Source organism: Passer montanus, unplaced genomic scaffold (genome assembly GCF_014805655.1).
Source record: "Passer montanus isolate IOZ18808 unplaced genomic scaffold, ASM1480565v1 scaffold27, whole genome shotgun sequence".
In the NCBI taxonomy this organism is placed as follows: domain Eukaryota; kingdom Metazoa; phylum Chordata; class Aves; order Passeriformes; family Passeridae; genus Passer; species Passer montanus.
This window is the reverse complement of record NW_024367372.1, coordinates 10,041,431-10,067,405: the sequence shown is the minus strand read 5'-3', so window position 1 is coordinate 10,067,405 and position 25,975 is coordinate 10,041,431. Positions and strand designations below refer to the sequence as shown.

Here is a 25,975-nt window from a genome sequence, read left to right as displayed (position 1 = left end):
GCAGCTCTTCTATTTCTGTGTGGCAGCTCTGTCATGGGTCTGGTGTTTTAGGGACAGGACAAAGGAACAGTGCCAGCACATTATCACTTTCTATAGAGTCTGGCAAAACATGGTCCATTTGGCTGATTTATACTGGCAAAGAAGAGAATTCATATTTTCTATATATTTTGGCTTAACATCTATATTGTGACATATAACCATGGCCAATTTGAGGCTGGAACCAAATGAAAAGAAACAAGACTGACCCAAAACATATAAGGGAGAGGCCAAGAAAAACAGTGACTTTTAAGTCATTGAGAACACTGCCATCTCTAGGCATTGTGGGTGATGCAAATATATGCAAAAATTGACATGGGCCAGAGTAGAGTGCTGGTGCTGTGAAGGGCACTGAAATAAATCAGCCTTCCAGGAGAAGAGAGACTATCACGTACTGAGCTCTGCACATTATGCCACAGGAAGGTAGAGAAAGTGTCACTCATAGGAAAATGAGAGGAAAACCAGCCAAAGAGCTGACAGACTGGGGCAGGGTACTCATGATACCTGCCAGTTTCCCAGCACTGTTAAGTGACTTGATTTTCTTCTAAGCCCTGAATGGTCTAGTTGGTGGGACTGTCTTGCATGACAGCTATTCCATAAAAGAAAGCTCATGAAATCTACCCCAGAGCAGACAGAGCTAATTGGTACATTGTGGCCTTAACTGATTTGGCACTGCTGAAATCCCTGGAAGTAAGACATAATAAAGGCAAGGCGGCAACAGAGCCCCACGTATCAAACCACTGCTGGCACTGAGTCTAAGGAATCACTCTGAGATTAATGGCAGGGGTGCGAGCCCTGCCCTGGCCAGCACATGCCAGAGGATATGGCAGGCTGGGCATGATTACTGCTCCTCTGAATTGAGTCAGATGTAACCTCCTGCCAGCCAGCTCTGGGTGACAGCTGAAGTCTGTGTATTGTTTGGCTCAGAGCCCAGCGACCAATCACCCCCAGTTCAGAGACCAAGCATAATGGAGGCCATTAACCCAGAGTATCCGTTGAACTTCTTTTCCTTGCATACCCTTTCCCTCTGTAGTCTACAGATCTCAAGGGAGATGAGATTCCTGGGTTCTTGCCACTTTGTATACCAAAGTATCATACAGTTCCAAGAAAGAGGGAAAACTGAAACACATCATGAGATAGGTCACAGTCTAGAAAAATTTCAACTTTCCTGTGTCTGGACTGTAGCCTGCACATCTAACAAGACATGGACACTGTTCCTTCTGTGCTTATGCCTCTTCTCTGCGCACAAACCCATTGTGTTACCACATGACCCATTCTCATTCAGCTGTTCAATCACTCCCAAATATCAGATGCACACTTCCACAGACAGAATCAGTTTAGCTCAAGGTAAAGTTGAAACCAAATTCAAACACTCCTGCTGGTCCCAATTTTTAATCATAAGATGATGATCTGACCACCTGTCTATCCTGACCTCAAAATGTCAAGGAATGCCACAAAATCTAGGAAGTCCTTATTGTAGTATCAGTATTTTAGCAGGAGAAAAATATGGTACCTGACTGCCTGACCATAAGATACTTAAGCTTATGTTCAAAAGAGCTTAAGTTCACTACAAGAACTTCTGCTTTAAGAGCTTCACCAAAGTCAATAGGGACTCTAATCATGGGTCTAAGTGATTTTGTCTCCAGTTGTTGTCCAGCTACCTACCCAGTATGACTGCAGTTCATTCAAGTTCAGTTGTGTCTATACTGTAGTTGTGTTTATTCTGTTTTCACTTTTCACATGAACACACATAAATACATTCAGTGAGTGGTGCTTGAAAGGCACTGACATGCAGAATGATGGGCCTGCTCCTACTGTTACACTTTGGATACTCAGGAGCCTGCTAGTTTTCATTCCAGTGAACAGTGCCCGTTTGCTTAATAACATGCCAGCATTATTGGCTTGCATGTTATATTTCTTGGTTCAATTCTGCTCATTTCTTTGTTAGTAGTAGAAGTTAAAGTGAAGCACTTGCCTGTGCTTTAACCACCAGACTGTGTTCCTCCCACACTGCACTTAGGGAGGAATGAAAGCAGGAACAAGCCAAGCCACAGAAGGTTCAGTTTACCATGCTACAGACCAATAGGTACGGCAGCTTTTTCTATCAAGCTGACTTCTCTACTACAAATGGATTAACTTCCATGAAAAACAGCATTTTGACCCTCATTTCCCATGGTGAGCTGGACAGGATACCTTTACTGATGGTCATATTTCTGTAGGAATGACTCTGTACATAATTCTGCAGGAATGATATAGAGTCATTCTGTAGTGGCTGGATGAGTCTTGCCTTTCCTCAGCCCCTGCCCATTCTCTGTGCTGGTGCAATGGTTTCCTGAGGGAGGAAGGAGCTCTGACTGTTTTCAGATGTACCTTTTAACCCATGATTATTTTACAGTTAACTCGTGATTACCTTTAAGAAGATTGTTGGGACTGTGAATAGATCAGGCCATCAGATCAGAAGCACAGAAACTGGATCTAAAAGATTTATAGTTATGTTTGTCTGGAGCTGTATAATGTGGGTTTATCCAATGGGACAGGATTATTATAAGTATGTCTGTACTCCAGGATGTGAACGATCCTTCTTTCATTACTCTCCTGACATATGGTCTTGAACCTTAATGTACATAGTTTGTATTTTCCACATGTTTATTTTACCTGGCTTGTCTAGTCTCATTACATTAAATAATCAAGGGGAAACCATCTTGAGTTGTGTTAAAGCATGAAACAAATACAGCATAAGTAGAAGATGACTGAAAAACTCTAGGATCAAATAGCTGCTGAAAGTTTTTGTAGCTCAGCTATTCCTTCAAACAAGTTGGAGATACAGGTAAAGGGCTTGGACTTCCCCTCTTCTCTGATCTACGCAGAAACATAGACAAAAGTGGCCACTAAATTCCAGCCAGGTTAGTGCACTGGTGTGGTGGCTTAGGAATGGTACTTTCCAATTTAGTACTGCCACTAAAAAAACCACAAGCTGCTCTCCCTCCCCCGCTCCTACGGGAGGCACAAAAGGCATCACAGGTTGAGATAAGAATAATTTGCTGGAAACAGCAATGAGATAAGAAAATGAACAATAACAGCAACAATATTAATGACAAAAGTGTACAGAAGAGAGTGATTCACACGCAAAAATGCTCATTGCAGCCTGGACAATAAACAGCCCTAGATGAATTTTCTCAGCTGGAAGGAACCCCTTCTTCCTGGAAGATACAGTCCCTTTGCCTGCTCCTGACAATGACATGAAGGGGTACAGAATAACCAGGTCCTGGCCATGTTCCCCTCCCAGCTACTGCAAAAAATGAATCCTGTCCTGGCTGGAACCAGGACAATTGGGGAAGGAACTGAGTGCCACATGTCTCACCTTGAGCTTCACTGCTGTAGAATGATTAAACTGGATCTTTTCCCCCTGTCTGTGTATCTTTACATGACACTTGCCTGGAAGTCACCTCTACACCTATCATCCCCTTGTGAAACTAATCTTGGTATCATCCTGAAAATAAATATTCATTCACTTTAGCCCCAAAATATCCAGCACAGAATCACAGAATAATTCAGACTGGAAAGGATCTCTGAGACCATCGAGTCCAACCTTTGACTATGTTGTCCCCTAGACCACAGTACTGAGTGCCATGTCCTGGTGTTTCTTGAACACTTCCAGGGATGGTGACTGCAGGAATGGCATGCTTTATGGCAAAGCTGGGAACTGAACACAAACTCGTCCAACCCAAGCCTTAGCCACCAGCTATAAACTCTTGAGATGCTTGAGAGGAAACTTTCCCATTGCTATGGCAGCATCATGTTTCCTCATACATCAGGAAAACCATACTGCAAGTAAAAGCTACATATCATGGCCCTTAATTTAATCAGGAGCTGTCAACAACTACCTATACTTTCAGAAGTCTGAGCTCGCCCTCTCACAGAATCTGTTGTCATGTAATCTTTCCTTCTTTTTCTGGTTAATTTGGACATGATGGCAGTCATTCCCTAAGAGGGATCATGCATAACCTTCAGGAACTGGCCTTCTGGAGCAGCAAAAGGGAACTGACCCTCTGGAGCAGCAAAAGAGATTGTCTCACAGACCAAGAGGAAAAGGGAGAGACACAGAGCTGAACCAAATAGGGTTAAAAAAGGAAACGGCGGGAGTGGATTCCATTTTTATTTCATTTATACAAACCCTTATAAAGCATAATCTCCTTACTGCATTTCCCTACTTTTCTTCCTCCTGTTTCTATATGCACAGAGAGGTCACTAGGAAAGTCATTAGGAGGAGGCAGCCTGGCTTGATGGATAAGCCACTGGATAAGGAACTCTGGGTTCTATCCCAGCACAGCCATGAGCCTGATGCAAGACCTGGGCACCTCCTTTCAGTTCTCTGTCTCTCAATTTCCCTCCCCTTTCCCCACACAGGAACATCTGGTTCCTTCATTTTGCTTGAAAACTCATCTAGACATAGGCTGCTCTTAATGAGGTTGGGCACAAGGCAGGGCAGTGCAATTGCAGGCTTGGGTGTGGGGTTTAGGTATGCTTGCAGTATAAACGATAATGATCTAAAACCCATCTGTGCAAAGGTAATCTTTTGAAGGAAGGAGTTTCACTCCATAAATGTAGGGCTGGGGACCCATAGGTGGGGAATGTAGGAGGTCCTGCCAATCTCTGAGAAATGAGGAAAGCTGAAGCAATGGGTACTGCACAAATGGGGCATGAAAACCAATTCTCTCTTGCACTTGGAGACAGCATCCTTCAATTTCCTTCTTCTTTTTACCTTTTGCTTTAAAAATTAAAGCAAAAAAAAAAATGTTTTGTAGGAGTTTTTTTTTGTTTGTTTTGGTTTTTTTTAAATTAGCTCCTCTGCCCTCCTCCCTTCCCTCTGTATCTAGGTCATACTCATCAGACCTTATGCTCATACTTTTCCTAGCATTTGCCTCTCTGTCTTTGAGGTCTGCTTTCTTTGAACTCTCTATTCAACCTCTCCAACGCCATCATGTCCTCACATTGTGAGTTTGCATTAATTGGAGAGAAAGCAATAATAAGAGCCCACCCAGTACAGTTCTTTCCACAATGCCCAGAAGGATCTGTGTTTGAGGCATGTTTTGAAGATCATTGTAAATCAGGAAACAGCAAGGTGGAGTGAAAGGAAACTGGAAAGAGCTCTCAGCTTACGAATGTATAATGCAAGAACACAGGCCCTCACTCCAGTAATCTGGAGCCAACAGTTACTAGACCAAGTTCCTTGTGCAAAAAGTCATTATTATGACTAACTCATTCTGTATTTATAGAGAAGTAATGTTAGAAGACAAACAGTTCAAACAGTGCTCTTGCACTGGATGTTCTTTGCTTTTTTCTGTATGTGGTCTTTTATTCCAACATTAATTGTAGTTATAAATCATTCCCAACCTGCTTTGGAATGATTTACAAAAACTCTGTGCTGTTGAAAACACAGACCACTTACATATACAAAATATAAAGCACTCAGCAACTCCAGTGGTCAAAACTACCACATATTAGGAATCAAGTCCACAGAAGAGTTCAGAAGTAATTATCATTAAAACACTTCTCTGTCTGCTACCACAAATGCTACAGGTACTTCCGCAGCACACAGAGGACACTGGAGTGGGCAAAGCCATCACAGACAGGTGTCTTTGAGAGGCACTTGAGCCAGGAAAAGTTTTGTTTTCATAAAGGACAAGATCTGGAGATGAAAGAATCTTGGCAAGACTGAGCGGTGACCAGGATAGGGAAGGATTGTGGACATTTAACCACTGTCTACGACCATCCAGGCCAGAAAGGATGAGGCCAAAAAGCTTGAAAGGGAGAAGAATGGATAATATATCTTTTTTTTGCTGCATGGAAACATATCAGCTCCACGAGGGGGGAATGTAATGTGAACAGTCAGGGGTGCACATTCCCTTGAGAGCCAAGGAATGTGGGGCCATGGCAGGCAGGCCAGGTGCCAAACTGGGACAGAGTAACCTTCTTACAGCCTCCCTACATTTTGTGGAGTGGTAGGAAAAAAAAAGAAAGAGCTTGTTAAAACTTTCAGATCAAATTTATGTCCTGTTTCACTTTGGAAGCATCTTGAACAACCTCAGTGCTTCAAAGCTGAGGATACAAATCTCCCAATTCCCAGAAAATGCACCTGTATTCAATAAGCTGTTTTGACCGACATTCAAAGTGAAAGTAAAGATTTCTGTCGTTCTAGTAGTAGAAAATATGACCCTGATCTGTAACCCCATATCTGACCAGACAAAAATGTGTACTCTGTTAAACTCTGCAGATTGCTCAGACACATTGGCACGAGAATAACTCTGGTTCCCCTGCAGTCAATAGCAGAAAATCTCATTATCTCTAATGGAAATACCTTTGACTAATTTTATTTGGAAAGAAGGTGCTAGAACATCAACATAATAAACCTGTTACATAGTGGCCCAGCTACTGGGAAAAATTACTTCTAGTTTGTTCTTTTCAACCATTCCACCACAAAATTAGCCATTGGAGTGCTTTGTATCCTAAGAACATGCTGAATACGGACAAGGAGGTAACACAGAGCAACTGAAATACCATCAACATGAGTGATGCTTATAATTGGCTTATGGATGCCATGATCCTGTGGGTCAGACTTTCTTGAATGACCTGGGTAAAATTTTTGTTGCACCTGAGGACCCTGTCAAGGTTCCCTGCTATGTGCCCTTTGGAGGCTGGAAAGTTCACTGTAAAAGTTTCCTAAATCTTCCTCTTTTGATTATTCTCATTTGCATGGAGCAGACCAGACAGTATAATTCAGAGGTTTCATTTCCACTTTCATTTCAGCACTTCTTTTCTACTGACTAGCCCATTTCCTGAATCATCTAAAGCAAAGTGAGCAAAATGAAAACACTCCTGGAAATCTACAAATCAGCAGATAAAATAACAGGTTGATAAATTTGCTAAGATGAAATGGACTATAGGCTATTTTCAAAGAATCAGATAGTAAAAATGCTTATTTTTACAGTAAACTCTTCAGTGACTCTAGGATTTAAAAACTCCTCAAAAAAACCAACAAAACCCCAGGGGTTATGATTTTACTTTTCTTTTTCTTTTTCTTTTTTTTCTTTTTAATTTTCTGTGCTGATTAAAAAATATGTTTTTCCCACCTTGGAAAGGACAATGACTCAAATACAAAAGATGTGTCCCAAATGTTAGCTGAATTTAACTCTAGACTTCCAAAGCTCCTGTGAAGCTCTTGTGGTCTCCTCAGTAGGGCAACAAAGACAGTGCACCAACTGCAACCAAGTCCTGCCAGACATTTCAGATGATAGGGCAGAATAAGCCCAAAAGACAAGACAGTTTCAGCTCTTGTGTTTTTGTGCAGCAGTTTTGAAGTAAGTGCTGTTCCTTACTCTAAAGAGAGGCAAAATTCTCTGCTGAAAGCTCATGGCTTCTCTGGTTTAGGCTTTTTTTTCTTGTCAAAGACCAGCTCACATACAGCCAAAAGATGAATGAAGTTTTCCTGGGCCCCACCTAACACTTCAAAGGAAGGGCCACCTTCTCGCTCATGGACAGAATCATAAGCAGAAAAGGCATGCTTTTGATGCACTGAGAAATCACCTGCCTTCAGATGGCTCTTTATCTCATAAAAACATTACTTCTCTCATGACAATGGCTTTCCTGCTTAAATAATAGTACTGAGTCACATCTTAGTTTGCATACTGATGATATGAAACACACAGCTTGTATCCTTAAAAATTTTTGACTTCGGAATACCGGGCTTGGCTGCTGCATTAACTGAAGGACAGCTGCAGGACAGTTGTTTCTGCAATGTCAGACAAGCTTTAACGTAAAGGAAGATCTAGAAGAGCGATTTCCGCTACTCACCAGCGCACTGGTTGTTTTCATCCAGCTGGAAGCCGAAGCGGCAGATGAGGGGCCGGGTGGCAGTGGGGTAGTTGGGGCCGGGGCCGGGGGCGGGGGGCGGGGGGTACACGTTGGAGTAGGGGCTCAGGTAGGGCGAGCGGTACACCGGGTTTGTGCGGGGCACGCACAGATAGCCACCGTTCTGGTTGACACACACCATGTCTCCTCTGCAGGCCTCAGGAATAGTCCGGCATTCGTCAATGTCTGGAATGAAATTGCAAAGGTTGGAGGAGTGATTGCTCCTTAATGGCACCTATCAAAAAGTAGTTATTTTTAATTTTTTTTTTTGCGAAAAAAATTATATCCTCTGTCAAATGGCTAATCCTTCCTTGTGGAGCCTCAGTTTGAAGTTAGATTGTACTAAAACAGGAATCTTCCCCCAACATATCCTGTGATCTGCCTCTTTCACTCCACTATTAGAGGATAGAGGGAGAGGACAAGGCCTGCTTTGCTATTCCATACAAGTTTGGTTTAAACACTGGTTTACACATGGCTGCAGCATGCTACTGCCTGTTCCTGCTGCAGGATCTGTCCAAACCACAACATGCAGATCAGGATTTCAGGAACTGATGGTTTGGTCTGCCCAGCTGTGAAATTTGGATCCTGCTTTGGAAGTCTTGAGTTCTTTCCCTCCAAATTAGGGATGCTCAGATCTGGGGACACAGTTCAGGCCTCTTTCTTGCTTTCATTGAGATTGTGGCTGAGTTAAATTTAGAAAGATACAACTGGTTTAGCCAAATTGAGCATTCCCCTGGTTCTTGGGCCACAGAAACAGTAGACTATGGCAGGACAATCTGCTGCAGGTTTTTTCCTTTCTGTTTGGGTGACTCTATGCATGTAGAAAATGCTGCCCTGGAGAGTGATTGCCACTGACAAAAAGATGCTACTGGGCAAAATGCAGATTTCCTTACACTACCTCAACTCAGTTTACTAGGAGTTTCAGTTTCTGTGAATGGAAGACTTTATTTGAGGCTGCAGGTGGAGACAGGCAACAAAGACAGTAAATCCTGAATTTGAAGGAGAAAGAGAAGGAGGGTGAACAGCCCTCATCCTTTGGCAGCTACATTGAGCTCCTATCAAAATGCATCATTGTTGTTTGAGTAGCCCTGACAGCCTGTTAGTAATCTCAACAATGTCAAAGATCAGTGCTATGTAAAGGCACACACACACATACACACACATATTCATATATACACATATTTTTTGTATATACGTGTATACAAACACACATATTTGTCACACAATAAGAACTTTTCATCTAAAACACAGTAAGAGCAACACAATGTTAACTCAATAAATTCAGGATTTCTGAACCCAAATGTAAATGCATTGATTTAATTAAAGACCTACCTAAGCATTGCCCAGAGGCACGGTCCAGGTCAAACCCATTAGTGCATTGCTGCTAAAATGAGAGAAAAAAGGACACTCAGTGATGGTGAAGTAAGAGGTTTACAGAGTCAAATGCTCATCTGGATTATTATGATTAGTACAATTGTTCAGCACAATACAGTACATGAAAATAAAGCTCCTTCCCCAGAGGACAGTCAGCAAGCCATGAACCGGAGGCCTCAGCACAGTTCCAGCCCCTTAGCTCAGGAGTGGCACCCTCAGGTGATGGCAGTGTCAGGCTGCTCCTCTGCCCAGGGGTCACCACTGTGTTATGAGTACAGGGGTACAGTGTGCTATGAGCTGTTGGCACAGAATTGCAGTCTTCTAGTTTGGGGTCTTGGTTTTGCCAGAACAGGGGGTTAATCTCAAAGGTCCTTGTTACACCTCCCACAGGCTCTAAAGCTCCCCAGACAGCCCATTCAGCACACAACACGTCAGACATTGACTCATCCAGAGCCACAGTTGAAACATAACAAGCTTAGAAAAATAAGGCTCTTCCTGTCCACCAAACCATGTGATTTTTAGAGGATAAATCTTTATAGAACACATTATAGGTATTCAAGGTTACTGGAAGCCTTGTTCCTTCCTATTCTGCTGGTCACTATCAGGGCTGCAGCCCTGAGTTTTCAGTACCTCCTCAGTGACCTCAGCATCTCTAAATTGGTGAAAGTCCTGGTTTCACTAGGTTTCAAAGCCTTCTAAAATGATTCCCTGCTCTTCCTAGTTTTTGACTGGGCCTCCAGCTATTTAGCAAGGGGCCAAGCAATTGACACAAGCACAGGATCTTCCAGTAAATAGGTTGTACTAGGCAATGTAAGCAAGAGATATCCAGGAAACAGGAAGCACTGAAGCAACCAGAGGGCAGAGGGATGGAGTGTGCTCAAGATTCTTCCTTTTTTGTTGTTTCTTAATGATAAAGACACTTATTTTTGGACTTTATGGAAGAAATGAGTGGAAGAGTAAAGTACTTGATGTTTGGAAAAGTAGTAAGTTGTAGATGGGAGACAAAGGGTTAGAGGGGTGGGTCATTGCAGGAACCAGGGACAGACATGAGGTGAAACACGTGGCACTGTTTGGACTGCACCTGACACTGGCACGTATGAATACACAAAACCACTGCAAGAAGTGTCAGACGGGTATGGAGGAATTCTGCCTTCATCTGCTTTGGCATTCCAAGATGTTTTAGTATCACGTTCTGGAAAGCCAGGATATTCTAATGGGAGAATGTATAATCACCATCATGTTTTAAACAATGTATGTACTCTACCTTTTGCTCTCCTTCTTGAGTACATACACTATACCTAGGTTGGCTGGAAAAGCTCAAATAGTTGTTAACAAAATTATTTTGTTTTGGTCAAAAAATGATGATTCAAAGCCACTGAAACTACTGTAGAACTGGTTTCCACAACTTTCTAGAACTTTATTCTAGAAAAGTTTCCAATATTGTCAAAATTACCAGTTTCAGTATTTCAGAAAGAACTCATTGCTGTAATTTCAGCTTCAAGTTGCTTTTTCAAAGCAACTTCAAAAATCAATTGATGTTACAAGATGTTTTTATAAAAAATCCAATGTAAACAATATTTTTAAATTATAAAAACAAACCCTTAAAGACATCTCAAAAATTCTCCAGGGGCATGAAGAGAATTTCCCATACAGATCCAATGATCACAAAAATATCAATAAGCATGACCTGTGCAGGAAATTTTCAATGTAATAGAAGAAAACCAACTACATTTCAGAGACTTTTGGCAAAGGTATTTAGAAACACAGCTCTGGATACCAAATATATCTGGACTATCAACTAGAAATCCACACAACATGCCTCTAGGAACACTTTTTCCTGATGTAAAATTACTTGGAGCCTCAGCACACAAAGAACTAATGATTCTGCTGTTTCAAGAACTGGACTGCTTTACTTCCATCCACCCTCTTGAACGGAAATGGGTTTGGGCATAAGTGAAAATGAAAACTGGGATACAGTCATTCAGGATCACAGTCCAAAATTAAACAGTCTTAAGACTTGATCCTGCTGTACACAGAAAATATGTATTTCTATGAATGAATTTTCCAAATATGGATGTTTCTCACAATAGAACTGAGCAGTCTCTGGTTTCATGGCATGGTTTTTCTTATTTCCTGTTCCAGAAGTGTTCAGTTTAGAGGCAGAATCAGACTTTCAGTGAGGTCCAGGTTTCTACAGGGATATTTTGCTGAGCTGGCAAGGATGAGTCAATAAGCTCAATCCATGTTCAACTCCAGAATCCTGCTGGCTCCAAGTTCTCCCCTCTAAACCCTTAGACCACACAACTTCCTTTCCATGTAAACCCCAGACCACAGAGCTTCCTATCCACCTGCTAGCCAGTGAAGTTTCACGCCATACAGCACTTCAGTACAAACCAGTACACACATCTCTGCATGCACCTCTCACCTGTGCTTTTCCAGGGCTTGAAAGGCAGACAGCCAGTGTGAAAGCAGTCAGTATCCTGTAATGCGCATAGAAAATAGGCTGAAAACCTTCTGATATCCAGGCTTATTACATAGAATTAAATACACATGGACAAATTAATTTCTAGTGACACTTCAGTGTGTTCCACAGTTTTGCTAACACGAATTTGGCCTTTGGAGAAGGAGTAATATAACTGTGGGCTAGATTCAGGTTTCAGAGCCAGTGACTGTGATGGTCCTATGATTTTATGCAACTGGGATTGAAACCAGGCTGTACATGTCTATGGACTAATCTGATTTTTATGACACCCCATGCAGCAGCTGTTAAATGAACAAGTCTGCAATACTCAATAAAGCGGTTTTCCCCCTCTCTGACACCTTTCTTTTGCAGAAATGAAAGCTTCTCTTGCACACTGTGCACGTTTTACAGATGGGTAAACCCAAGCAAGGCCCTGCCTAAGCTCACAGCGTGAAGTGTTGGCAGGGCTGCAGACATGTCACGCAGGAGGTCCTGAATCCAAGCCAGCTGCTCCAACCGCTAAACCGCATTTTATCCCCAGGAGGCTCTATCTGAGATGAAGCCATTTGCTTGGGGCCAGATTCTGTCCCTTCACTCAGTCTTGAGGAGACACACTGTGCCAGGTCACCAGCTACCAGAAGCTGTTGTTGGCAATGGAGCCTTCCCCAGGTGTATCATCTTCACATCTAGTGCTCCCTACTGGGTCTCTCTCCACTGCAGCTGAAAGACGAGGCTCCCTCACTAAAAGAGCCCTACACCTATTTTGGAGCTCCTTACCTGGAGCATAACAATTATGGTCAGGTAACCTCCCACCTCCAAATATTTACTGACAGATAGAAAACCATGAAAGCACAGTCAGAAACGACTTTTTTCTAGGTCCTGTGGATTTCAGTGTTTTGCTGTTGATTTATATAAAACTTCCTAGTACCATTAGACCCACACCTTGCTTATCTTGGATTGTAATTCTAAATGGCAATTGGATACAATACATTCCCACAAAACCAGTACAGGAAGCAGGGGATATTTTAGGTAGCCTTAGTTCTGCTACCCATGTGAGCTGCCAACTTTCTCTCTTAGAGCTGTCCCTGATTTCCAGAGTGCAAACTGAGCTGCTGAGCAAGACCTACAAATGCATCAGAGAAAACCAAACACAACGACCGACACATTACAACAAATTGGACAAGCTCTGAAAAGTAAACATAAACCCTAAAATGGTTGTTCATAGTGCTGTGGAGACAGATTTTACTTGTTAACAACTTTTGAGTGACAAGAAAAGACAAATTCTGCACAGAGTTTTCCTTAGAGTCCAATGTAAAGCATTCAAACTACAATTTTGTCCATTTAGGCTTGCACTTAATTTATTGATTCCTCAGATATTTTTGACGAGACTTTAAAGTGTACAGTTCTATAAAGACTGCATACTCACTTTGCATAGAGTGAGAAAAGCATTGGGAGGGAATACAACAGGTTACAGCAGAATACTGACATATGCAGCAACTGGGCTGTGCTGCACATTGCTGCAGGACAGTGCACGATAACAAAATCCCCCATAAAACAGTAAGACAAAACTCAAACATTTTTAGACAGTCTTTAGTTTCCTTTGCTACAAGATGATATATTCTTTCCTCTTGGTGGGGGAGTGACCTTACTGCCTCGTACATGTTCTGTCTGCACTCACGATCTCAATTTGCTCATTACTTTAGATCTAAAATCCCCTTAAGAATTATTAACAGACACGCAGCACAACCTATCAACACTACATGCAGCTGGTCACAGTAGCTTGCCCAGCAGGCAAAATATTTTAAACAAGTAATCAACTTCTGCAATAGTAACTAATTTACTTCAATCAATCACTGCAGCCAGTGGGATCGTTGCTGCTGCAGTTCAGCACTCCCGCAGATGCGCAGAGTATAAGCACAGATCAAGAAGGAACTCATCAGAGACAGCACAGCTTTAATAACAGGCAGATTGTCTTTCCCCACCTCTGACCATTGAGATCCCATCTCGTTTCAAATGGCTTTTGCAATGGATTGGCATAACATGTCCCTGCCACAGCTATTTTCCACAAGTAGGTTTCCCGTCAGTAAGCAAAGTTTCATGCATACCACTTACCTTCTTAATCCTTGCATGTCCAAAACCGTTGGGGAAAGGTGGAAAAAACCCAGAGTCTGTGCTGATGAATAACTAGAAAGTTTTCCAAACATTACCCTCTGCTAGCACTTCAGTTCCTCTGTCATTTATAGTCCAAAGAATGAAATGGCAAGTAATGGAGAAGATCGGGAGCCGTCTGTACCTCCTCAGACACTGGAGAGAATACAGAGAAAGCACCTGGTTTTGCTTAGTTCTCTTCTGTAATTCAGCATTAAACCAATTGGAGGAGGAATGTTAAAAATGAACACTTCATTTTCTAAGTATGTTAAACAATGCAAATGGGGGCCTCAGCCTGGGACAGCTGGTTTAGATTACAAAGCTCACCAACTGGCTAGACTCCTCACAACAACCTCGAGGAGCCTGCCAGGATAAAACACTAACAGCTTGAAGGAAAGCCTCTCCCGCTGCAAACTTCACAGTTAAATGTGCCTCAGAGCAGAGAGCACCGTTATTGGACAGAAACCCTTATCAAGGGACTGGAGAAGGGAAGGGATTGTTTTCCTTGCTCTGAGAACAAAAAAAAAAGTCAGGCTTTTTTGGAGGCCCTCTAGCTGGTGTCCTGGACAATGAATATGCAACACTCGCTGCTCCGTGCCAATGGCACACTGATGAAAGGTCTGACCCTCTGGGAGGTGAATAACTCGAATTCATGATGATCACAGCTACAGGAACTATATTGCTTGGGGATTATTTGAAAACAGGAATAAACAAATTAAACATTCAAAGGAAAACACACGGTTTGTCTGCAAACACTGGCTCTTTTTAAACTGACCCCATGCTTAAGGGAGCAGTTTATGATATGAAATATTTCTTCAGGAAAAGCATAACTTGCAGATCTCCAGTTATGACTGAAGAGGAAGGAAATAAAGTACTTTTTCAGGTGTTCTGCAACTTTGCCACAGGCAGAGCTTTAGTAGGTCAAGAAGAACATTTATGGGATGTGAAAAGTAAGCAATCAGATGCAGCAAAGATTATAGTGGATACACACATGAACACTGAAATTAAAGACAGACATGGACATTGAACAACTACTTTGAATTTCTGTTGAGTGTCCCATTTGAGAAAAACCTTTATTTCTAAGGAACCTGAAATTATTATCATACATCTCTGTGTAACAGATTGAGAAACAGAAGTACAGTTGATATAACAGATAATAATAAAATTTGCCTCTAAGCATCAATATCCAGCCTGAGATACAAGGACTGAGCTGCTTTAGAGGTGCTGAGCCCCCACAAGTTGTATTGGAGCCAAAGGGAAGCTTGAGACCTCTGTATCTTGTTAACTGGCTGTAGTTGTCCAAATTACCTTTCAAAAATGACAGCACCAGAGGCTCCAGGCCATTTCTAACAGTTTGTCTCTCAGTGACTTGCATCACTTGCACTGCATACTGCATGGAAAATTAAACACTCACCTGGAATCATTCAAACAGGGTCGATACATTGGCAGATAAACAAGAACCAATTTACTTACTTTTATTAAAATTCCCAAAAACCTAACAAAAACTCGCACAAGGGATTTCTGAAGAAGCTGCTGGGCATGTTGTGACGTTTTGTCATGGGTCAGAAAACAGGCAAGAGAGGATAGAAAGCAAAGACCAGGAAAATTTTGATTGTGGCAAATGTTTAACAGTGAGTATTCTCACTGCTTCATACCACCAGAGTTTCTCAATACACTCAAAAACCTGGAGAGCTAACAGATATAAGAGTAGCAGTGCTTACTGTATGTTAGAAGTGTGAAAAATCTATTGAAACAATAAGAAACAGCTTTAGAGGAAAGCAAATGCTCCATGCATCCAGCTGTGTGGATGAAGAGCTTGCTTCATCTGATAATACTTCACTTGCTAATCCACTGAATTTTTCTACAATCACATGGTAAAATCATTGCACACATGCCAGAATCACTGTATGAGTGCAGCACCAGTCTACTCCCAAATAGTTGCCTCAGAGTTCTGATCCATCAGCCAACTGGCAGAGGTGCTCCAGCCCTGGAGACAGGAGGTGAATCCAGATCTCACCACCTAAGGGGCTCCCTTAAGAAGAAATACTGTACAAATGTTTTGATTTTTCCTGTCTCCATCTGACAGCTGGAGTGGATAAAAACCAGAGCATAAAAAGTGTACCAAGCCACAACCTGGGCTAGTTTACAGCTTGGTGACTGGTTTTTTTTCCAAAATAAAAGTATTTGATGTTGTGGCTAAGTGGAATTTCTGCAGTACCTTTCTATAACTACCATCAGTCAAAAAACAATGAGATGCAACCACAGCCTTTTCACAACTCTGTTTGGTATGAAGGGCTGTATAAAGGAAGGATTCTGTGGTGCATAAGCCCCCTTTTGTTCACCCTATAAAAACGAACAAATTGGTCATCTTTCAACACTCTGTGCTAACACTTTCATTTATGCTCAAGATGGTGGCTAAACTTCAGTGTGTAGTGGTGCTCTCACTTCAGTGGTCTCAAATACCCCTCCAAATGATAAAATCCATTACTTTCTTTAGAGTACCTTGACATTGCCTGTGTCTTCATGAGGAGGTGCAGAACTGTCCCCAGTATAAAATAGGGCTCTGATAAATAACTACCTGCTCAAAGTTTGCTTTGTGCATAGCTAGGGTTGAAACCATATCTCCAATTGAGACTTGGATTTTGAAAATTGTGTAATATACAATAAGGGTGACATAAAATGTGTTGTATAACTTTACTCTCTTTAGATGAGACAGCTGCACATGAGAATTGAGCCATGCTCCTGCAGATAAAGCACAGCATTGGATGAACAGGAGCCCTCAGCACTGGAGAACATAATCAGACAGATTCTAAATGCTAAGATAAAGGCTGTAAATGGGTCAGGGAACTTAAGAATAGTAAATTACACTTATCATCCTGAAGAGAAAATCTTCCTTGCAGAAACAAGTAATCCTCTAAGTTTCACAACATTTCATCTCCTTTTTTAACTCTGATTTTGTTCTTACATTTCTCCAGAACCACATCTGTCAAACACCCTTCTTGGATGCTCTTGTCATTTTTTGAAACTCCCCCACTCTGAACATTTTCAAGAAAATTTTCAAACAGTGAGAAGAGTCAAAGCATACAAATCTGTATGGTGATAGGTTTGTGAGCCCAAAGTCATTCTACATGCCAAGTCATAGACATCTTTTACCCAGCTCCACAGACCTAAATTCATTAAAGGAATTTTACAATAACTGACACTTTAGGCCCTACATGTCCAAGCTTTCAATGCTCAAAACATTAATTTCGCTCCTACCAAATCTTATGGAACCAAATGTTTTTACCAGCAAAAATGGCAAAACAGCAAAACTGCTGGGCACTTGCAGAAACAACCGTGTTTTGATAGCATCTAAGCTCTGTGAGATTCACAAGTTGAGTTTTTGCCTGACATGGAGATTGATCTAAATGTTCCTGGAGACTGCCAAGTAAGCAAGCTTTTGATGTTGTCACATGTTGATGTTAAAACGCAGGCAGTGATTTAACATACACACATCTCACCCTACTGCCCCTTGTATAGCACCACGCTGGAAACAGGGTCTCAAACCCTAATTCTGCCTGAGAAAGAGTAGTGCTCATTTCTTCCAGCTCTCAGGAAAGAATCTCAGCTGCAAACCCCAGGTGTGTGGGGAGGGTTGCCTATAATTTTTCAAAGATTCCTTAGATTATCAGCTGAGCTCTGCTTTGCTCACTGTCTGAATTATAATTGCCATCTCATAACATGACTGATGAAATAACCTGTTCCAGATGGCTCAGGCTAGAAGCTCAAAAGCACAGTGCTACACATATTTTCCCTTCCTAGCCAAACATAACACAAGCTAGAATTAACAGTGAAAATTATCATAGTATGTAATTGTAAAGACATCAGTAGTGCTAATTAAAATGTACTGGGAATGTAGGGTCCCTGAGGTGTTGTGGTGTGCTGATCTGCAGCTCACAGTACGATTTTTAGGAAGGAGAAAATGCAACAGTTCCTGTTGTGCTGCCATCTCTTGGGGCTCAGCCGCCTCAACAGTTCCCACCTGCATGAGATATCCCTGCAAAGCAGAGCCAATACAGCACCCTTTCCTTTCTCCTGTGCAGGGATGTCACCTGTCTGTCTGAGGCACCTGTCTGTCTTTTTGGCCAGAGCATACTGCTGATCTCATTGCTGAGCCCCACTGCAGTGTTGTACCAAATAGTCTCACAGTGCCCAAGCACATGGAATAAACCATTAAAATCCTTGGTTTACTCTAACTTTGCATCTTTGTCTTGGTCTCAGCTGGGGTTAAACCCCATAGCTGTACTTTCTTTACAGGTCTGTGGTCACTCTGGTACCAGTTTCTAACAGCCAACTCCTTTCAGGATAGAAATCACCAGTGGAAAGCCCAGGCATCACTGTACCCATTCTGAAATGCAACTGCTCTAAACGCGGACTAATATCTGACTCCACTTTACTGCTTTGAAAACATTACTTGTCCCTTTGGATAAGGAGTATTAGGATCTAGCAGGTACATACCAAAACCCAAACAGTTTAAAACAGCCCAGTGAACTGCATCTACTCTAAGAGAGAACCATTTCAGGACTATTCCCTCTAGTGAGATCAGGTTTGTGGTTCATGATCACCTGTTTAGCTGTAGTACTTTCTAGGACAGTCTAAGAAGATGCCTGAGGCAAAAAAGAGTAATATTCTTGGAAGAATTCTTCAGTATTGTCCAGGGTTTTTTAACCCAATAAAAGTAAGGTAAACAAGCAAACTAAATAATTATCATAACTTTCTCAGGAAAAAAAAAATAGAGCCTTTCACAGCATTTTTGGTGTATGTGACAACTCTCAGCAGAGAGTAATAATTATTCATGGTAGTAGTTTGCAACAGCCTGCAACATTCTTCTTGAGTTTTCAATCCTTAGATGACTGACATTTATACTTTTAAAATATTTTCCTGTAAAAAGTGCATAGAACATCATCCTTTACCTAAAGACAAAAGACGTATTTGAGAACTCCCATCTCCTCCTTGGTTGCTCTAACTATCCAAGAACAAGGTGCCCCAGACCACTGTTCATATTTTTCTTCTTTTGCTGTTGAATCTCAGCATAGCTCTGGTAACTGCAGTTCACATTTTGCCTGAAACTAGACAGATATTTTAGTTTGTTTTTGTTTATTTTATAAGATTGACATGTACATAAACTGGGCTGTAGCCTTCTCTGCATTTTTTGTCAAATGGTCTAGACAATGTGGTTGAAAACAATGCTCTTTAATCTTGTGACAAAATGTTTACCAGCTCCTTTTAACAGCAAGCATAAATTCTTTATGGCCCGTTTCAGCTAATAATGACCTTCCATAAATAAAAACCTAAAACTCTTAATACTTCTGGACCAAGACTAAAGTCTGTTTCACTGCTGGAGCAAGCCAACATTCAGTCTTCACAAGTGCCTGGGATACATAAACCATTGGGCTCCAATTACGACCAGACAGTCAGAAGTATGTACTAAAACCCTCCTTAGAAATATTCAGGACTGATTTATTTTATGCTGAAATGCCTCAAGACTGCTGTGTTTTTCACAGTTTCCCAAGCCCTTTACTAACACGAGCACCACACTGGGCACGTCTGGCAGCATTGGGTGGCACCTTAGAGCAGCTGACTGGAGACACTGCTTCACCTTTACTGGTTAACATGGCAGCTTTCCCTGGCTGCTGGCCATCAGTGCCAGTAAAACATCAGCTTCATCTGTGCTTCCTCAGCTCCCAGGTACTTTAATTCCACCACATGGAACTCAAACTTTAGGTGGGTTTTATGTTTGGGGGTTGGTTGTTTGTTTTTTTTTTTTCCGATTTAGTTGGGCATCCTTTCTCCTTTTTATTCTGCTTTGGCAATTCACTTTGTTTTTATCCAGAGCAAAAGATCCAGCCACCGTAGCATTGAGCATGTTCTGTGTTTTCCATTAAAACACTTCAGGTTCTGAATAAACCCAAACAAGTCTGTGGAAATGCCATCTCTCAACAGGGGTGTTTGAATGTTCACAAGTATGTGGACTATTTTTGTAAGGGCACCTGCCAGAACCCTGGTGATGAATCCAGAGTAGAAAATATTTGACATCAACCCTCTCTTCCAGAGCTTCTCTTCTTCCAAGTGGTGGAAAACATTCCCTTTTTTAAACATGCTTCACTCTCATAGGTGAATGAATACAATATAAGCAAAGACTCTTGGCTTCCTTCTCCAACTTAGCACATTTTTGGGTCTTTTCCTTAAGAATTTTGGGGTTATATGTTAGTCAAATACAGGAGTGGCAGAAAGTTTCCCTATAAGGAGAGAAATAATTTTGACTGTTTTTTACTTTCTCAACTGCTTTCCTAACCCCAGAAGACATTTATAAACTTTATTTCAATTTAAGAACTACTGCACTTAATTTACTTACTCCAGAGCAGGGATGACACCATTTCACTAATTACCTGTTTACTTTTGTGACCTAACCATGCCATTCATAAGAATTGCCTGGGAAACTGGGTGGTAAACATGATCTGTGTTGTCTGTCTGTTTTCAGACTTATTATTCACTGCACTGCAGCAACAAGTGCTGCTGTAAGGCAGCAATTTACCATGCTGAACATAGAAATTCCACTGAACAGGGATGTACTCCCATTTCCTAGTTGTGCTGTATGTGCTGCAGAGCTTACAAAATCTTGAACCTGGAGGCAGTTTCTAACACAGTCTTTTGTTTTTGTGGGTTGTTTTTTGTTTGGTTGGTGTTTTTTGTTTGTTTTTTAAATTTTTTTTCTGGCCTTTGCCTTGAGTTGCACTGGTTGCCACAGCAGAAGGAGATGAGCAGTACCAGGAGTTCCCTGTTCAGAAGCAGCCTGGCCATGCCCAGGGTTCCCATCCATTCAGGAATTGTGGGGTACCAGAACCTCAAGCAGCCATGTGAAAAGTCAGTGGAACTAGACCCATCTTCCAACAGAGGCACTTGTACTGCACATGGAGTCCATTGCCAGAGCCTGATAAATCAATCAGTCCCCATTTTGTCTACAGTTCCATAACAATATTCAAGAAGTTGAAGTTGTGCCAGATAAAGAAAATAGAAAGGAACAAAAACTCTGACAGGTTAAATGTGAAAAACAGAAAGTCAGGCCAAGAAGGTTTGAGAAACAAATCATAAGAAGCATAAAAGCTAATAATAAATTCTTTTTCAGACACACCAAGAGCAGGAAAACTGCCAAACAGTCTGCAAAGCCAACAGATGAACAAGGTATAAAAATAGTGCTCAAAAAAGATAAAATCACTGTAGAAAGTGAAATGTTTCTTCTTCATCTGCATTTGCTAGAGAAACTTCAAGAGATTACCATAGTGGAATAAAAGGAAACAAAAAAAAAGGAAAAAAAGAAAAAAAGAACAAGAAGTAAAACCAAATCCAGTTTGGAAGGATATGTCTGAATTGAAATGCCAGCAGGAGACCTTGTAGAACAAATCAAGAAATTTAAGAAAAACCATTCATCAGAAGTCACTTAACATTTAGAAATTAAGTATCATTAACTGAATTAAATATGACCATTTGCAACAGATGAGTTGTTTATCTGAATTGCAGTCTCACACAAAAGTGCCTTGGTGCTAGAAGTAGTGAAAATGCCAAATACTATCCTGAATTTCATTGGTTTATGTAAAATGGTTAATAAAATACAGAACAGTAAACCCAAAATATCTGGAAATCAGTAGCGCAGCACAAGAGACAGTGAAATTCAGGAAAAATACCTTAACCGAAAGGGTTATTAGCATTGGAATGGACTGCCCTGGGAGATGGTGGAGTCACCATCCCTGGAGGTGTTCAAGAAATGACTGTATGTGTCACTTAATGCTACAGTCTAGTTGATGTGGTCATGATCCATCAAAGGTTGGACTCAGTAGTCTTAAGGGTCTTTTCCAACCTTAATGATTTTGTGATCTTTTAGGCATAGATTTTATTGGAGATTGTTCTTAAGAACTACGTATCTCAGAAAAACAGCTCTGCTCCATATAGAGGTATAGAGGTTTAGTTTTGCATTTACTCTAGCTCTGTGCATTTGAAAACAGCTCTAGCCAACTCCATTTCAGTTTCTAGTGAAAATCTTTCCTTTCATGAACTAGATTGCCCAGTCCCATTTGGCCAGGGCAGTGAAGGCTTCAGGATGCCAGCAAAGCATCAGGCTATTTAAGTATCTGTACAAGGCAGTTGGAACCACTGATTCAGCTCAGGAGAAGAACAGCAGAGTGCAGCGGGCTCCCAGAATCTCCAGCCCTGCCTACTTGGCAGGTTCTGGGAAGCACACTCTGTTCAGAGTCAGTAAGGACAGAGGTACCACCTGCAGCCCCTCTGCCTGCAGTGGTGCTCTGCAGGTCCTTCATCCAGAGCACTCTGCAGACAATGTGCTATTCAGTCTGAAGTTGGGTCCAGACAGATCTGGCAATCCTAGTTATGACTCATTCATTTTCTTTAGAATCCTCTACTCCTCAAATTTTTGTAGTTTCATAATAAGCCTTCTCTAAGTTAGCTGAAAACTGTTACATCTGTTACTGCTCCTATTGTCAAAAAATAAGGCAGTGTTCTGTTTGCCTTCATTTTTATTGGCACCCACTACTTAATCGTAGAGTGAAGTGCAGTCTAAATATTTTCCAAATCTACTTCCAGAAAAAGTTTCAGTTTTAATTACTATTTTTCAATGCTCCAGTCTACCATTCAAACCACTTTCCTTGCTATAGTTTTACTCCTGCTACAATTTAGCATTGTATCCATGGTATGGCATGTAAACCAAAACACATAGGTGAACCACAATCAACTTGGTAATTTGCTTGTAGTTCTGAAAATACCCTTTTAGTACAAACAAAAGCATCACTCAAATACTTTAATACCTAATATCAATAAGGAAAAGTACTGCAGGAGATAAGGAAACAGTTTTACATAAAGGTTAATTTTGCAATCTGTGGCTGGCTTTCTCCATGACTAGCTGAAACCTGAATCCCTTATTTCCTTTTCCCTATGCAGCTTCTTGGACACCTGCCCCCAAACAGTGTCTGGAATCACTCTCATGATCTCTATTCTCCTGAGAAAGTGACCTTAGCACTCTCTACAACTACCTGAAAGGATAATGTAGCCAGGTGGGAGTGGGCATCTCTTCTTCCAAGCAACCAAATGAGAGGACAGCAGCCTCAAGCTACCCCCAGGGAAGGCTCAGTTTGGACATCAGAAGGAATTCCTTCACAGAATGGGTTGTTCAGCAATGACACTGTGCCATGGTCTAGTTGACAAGGTATGTTTGGTCAAAGCTTGGACTCTATGATCTCAGAAGTCTTTTCCAACCTAATGGATTCTGTGAAATAATGTTTGCAACTTGCATCTCTTACACTTGTTCCCATTTAGGAACTAATATTCTTATCCAACTTCTTATCCCTGATTTACTCAAAACTGCTACTACCTCTAACTGTTGCTCTATTTACATCCAGTTGCCACTTTATTGCTTAGGCTAAATATATTTTTTTGGCCATACTACACTAACTGTTCAGGAAACTCATGGATTCAGGCTACCTAAGTTGTACAAATGAGGGTAGATTTAGTTCTAAAAATCCATCTGACTCCACCAAACTTAATGTGGGCTTCTGTCTTTCTCTGCAGCCTTGAAAAAGTAAAAATAATTTTCAAAACCTTAGAAGAGCCTGAGCTCCCTACTCTCCAATTTACAAGAACTTAGATTTGACATGTTATAACTCTTGAGCATTCTGTTCTCAGAGGGTTGTTTAACAGTGCTTCTCATTCTAGGGAGTCAGGAGATTTTACTACATCAAAATCAACCATCTGACTTTGCTCCCCTTGTAGGAGAGCCTTAGCAGAAAGCTGCCAAATGACAAAATATGCACCACTTGGAGCATATTACACAGTTCTTTTTTTCTAATCCCTTGGACTATTCCATCAACAAAAATTAGATACTATGTGGCTGTACTATAGTGCTGGCTGATAGCTACTATTTCATAAGTGACATGAAATAAATAATTCCTAGCTGCCTCAAATCTGTAAAACCTCCTTGGTCTGTACTTTATATCTGATCATGCTGCAATTCAATCCACCTTGCAGGCAGCATCTGATGTCAAAAATGAAAACCTTGGGGTTCACCATACAGTACTGCCAAATTCCCTTTACCTTTGTGATACTGGTTGATATTCAAACAGTATCCAGGCAGCTCTCTGAAGAGTTAAATGTCCTTTACACTAAGGGAGATAGAACATTTCAGGTTGTTGGTACAAGGGTCAGCTCACTCGTTTTGTTAACAAACACAAAACATGGGTATAAATAACTTGTTTCCCATTGATCTGTGTCCTGTCAGTGCTTGTTGCAATGCCACATGTCACAGGGCTTCTAAACTCTCTTCTATCAATAACTGGCAAAACCCTCTAATAATAGTTGACCATAATTCAAATATTGTATTTTTTCACTTTTCCCACAGACTATAGCTTGAAAGAGGGTAGGATTTGATTAGATACTAAAAATAAATTCTTCCCTGCGAGGATGGTGAGACATTGCAACAGGTTATTCAGAGAAGCTGTGGATCCCCCCACTGAGGGGCTCAAGGCCAGGTTGGATGGGGCTTTGAAAAACGTGGTCTAGTGAAAGGTGTCCCTGCCTATGACAGGGGAGTTGGAACTGGATGATCCTGAAGGTCCCTTCCAAACAAGGCCATTTCATGATTCTATGAAAATACCAAAAACCCAGAAGTATATTGACATAAGCAATAAGACGATGTTAGTTAACTGCAAAGTCTTCATGATGTATGTGATAATGTGAAATACTTACAAGGCAAGCATCTTCCATTCTGTCTCTTTTGCTTTAGCCATCAGTCACTCCAGTACACAGTCCAGATCACCTGTCTTATTGGTAACTATTTATGTAAAACAGTCAATAATGACAACAAGAAACAATAATAAAATGCAAGGGACTGGCACTCGGTAAAAAAACCGAGTTATTTCTACACTGGTCATTATAGTGTATGAAATTATATTGCTGTGACTAGCTGGTGTAATGCAGGAAAGTTTAAGAACTCCCAAACCCCACACCATGCATTCCTTTACAGTGGCAATTAGAAAGATCAAGCAGTTACTTCCTTCTCTGTGCATGGAATGCAGGATAAGCAAAGAACAGCAAAAAAATCAGAATGTCTAAAGAGAAGAATGGAAAACCCTAACCTTCATTTTCCCCCCTTACGTCAAGCTTGCAAAATGAATCTGCTACTAGAATTCTGCTACAACTAAAGATAACTGACAGCTTGTTTTCCCCCCTTATGTCAAGCTTGCAAAATGAATCTGCTACTAGAATTCTGCTACCTTACAACTAAAGATAACTGACAGCTTGTAACACCAAAACTAGGAGAATCAGACACCTTCTTCTCCTTGCAAAAGCCACAGAAAAGAATTGTGTTAAATGAAACAATGAAAAATTTCAGCTGCTGCACTGGTTCCATAAATTCCAGAGACTTTTTTTCCTCATGCTGCTGTGTGAAAAACCCACACAATCAACAGCACAGACTACATGAGTCACGTATGTACATGTGGGAAACTGGTAAGGCAACTATATATGGAACAGTTATCAAGAACAAAGTAAACACAGAAGAAAAATTAGAGGAAAAAATATATCTACTAATCATTCAATGAAAACAAAGCTTGAATGTTTGTAACAGTCTGTGAAACATTCAAAGAAGGAAGAAAGAAACAAAGTAATGATGTTGTTCTATACTTTTCTGCACGAAAGTACTGCCTGAAACACAGAGCCCAGTTATTTCTAACAAAGCATCAAACCTCACCAATGTACCTGTGGAATAAGCCTTAGAAAAGAAACCTCTAAGCCATGAGGATTTTCTCCATAGTTCAATAGAGCTTACCTTCTAGGACTTAAGGACTGAAGCCTTTTGTCTCTCTGCTGGAGAAGATTTTTGTCTCTATCAAGGAGCTTAATGAGGAACTCTGAAGTTTCTCTCTCTTCTCTGAAGTACCTGTGCTTGGTATTAGATTTCCCTCTTCAAACTCACAGCTTAGTGTATAAACAGAATTGATTTACAGC

At 41.1% G+C, this 25,975-nt stretch overlaps 1 protein-coding gene across 1 annotated transcript in view; it reads right to left on the bottom strand.

Annotated features, from left to right (window-relative positions):
• FBLN5 (fibulin 5) overlaps positions 1-25,942 on the bottom strand; it is a 58,655-nt gene extending 32,713 nt beyond the window's left edge. Inside the window, exons 1-6 of the mRNA XM_039712672.1 lie at positions 25,797-25,942; positions 24,716-24,789; positions 13,892-14,083; positions 11,744-11,798; positions 9,277-9,328; positions 7,888-8,130 (exon numbers count right to left, since the gene is read on the bottom strand). Of these exons, the coding sequence (XP_039568606.1) occupies positions 7,888-8,130; positions 9,277-9,328; positions 11,744-11,798; positions 13,892-13,983 (442 nt within the window). The 5' untranslated portion in view covers positions 13,984-14,083; positions 24,716-24,789; positions 25,797-25,942. The remainder of the gene's footprint in view (positions 1-7,887; positions 8,131-9,276; positions 9,329-11,743; positions 11,799-13,891; positions 14,084-24,715; positions 24,790-25,796) is intronic.
• Between the last annotated feature and the right edge of the window lie 33 nt (positions 25,943-25,975).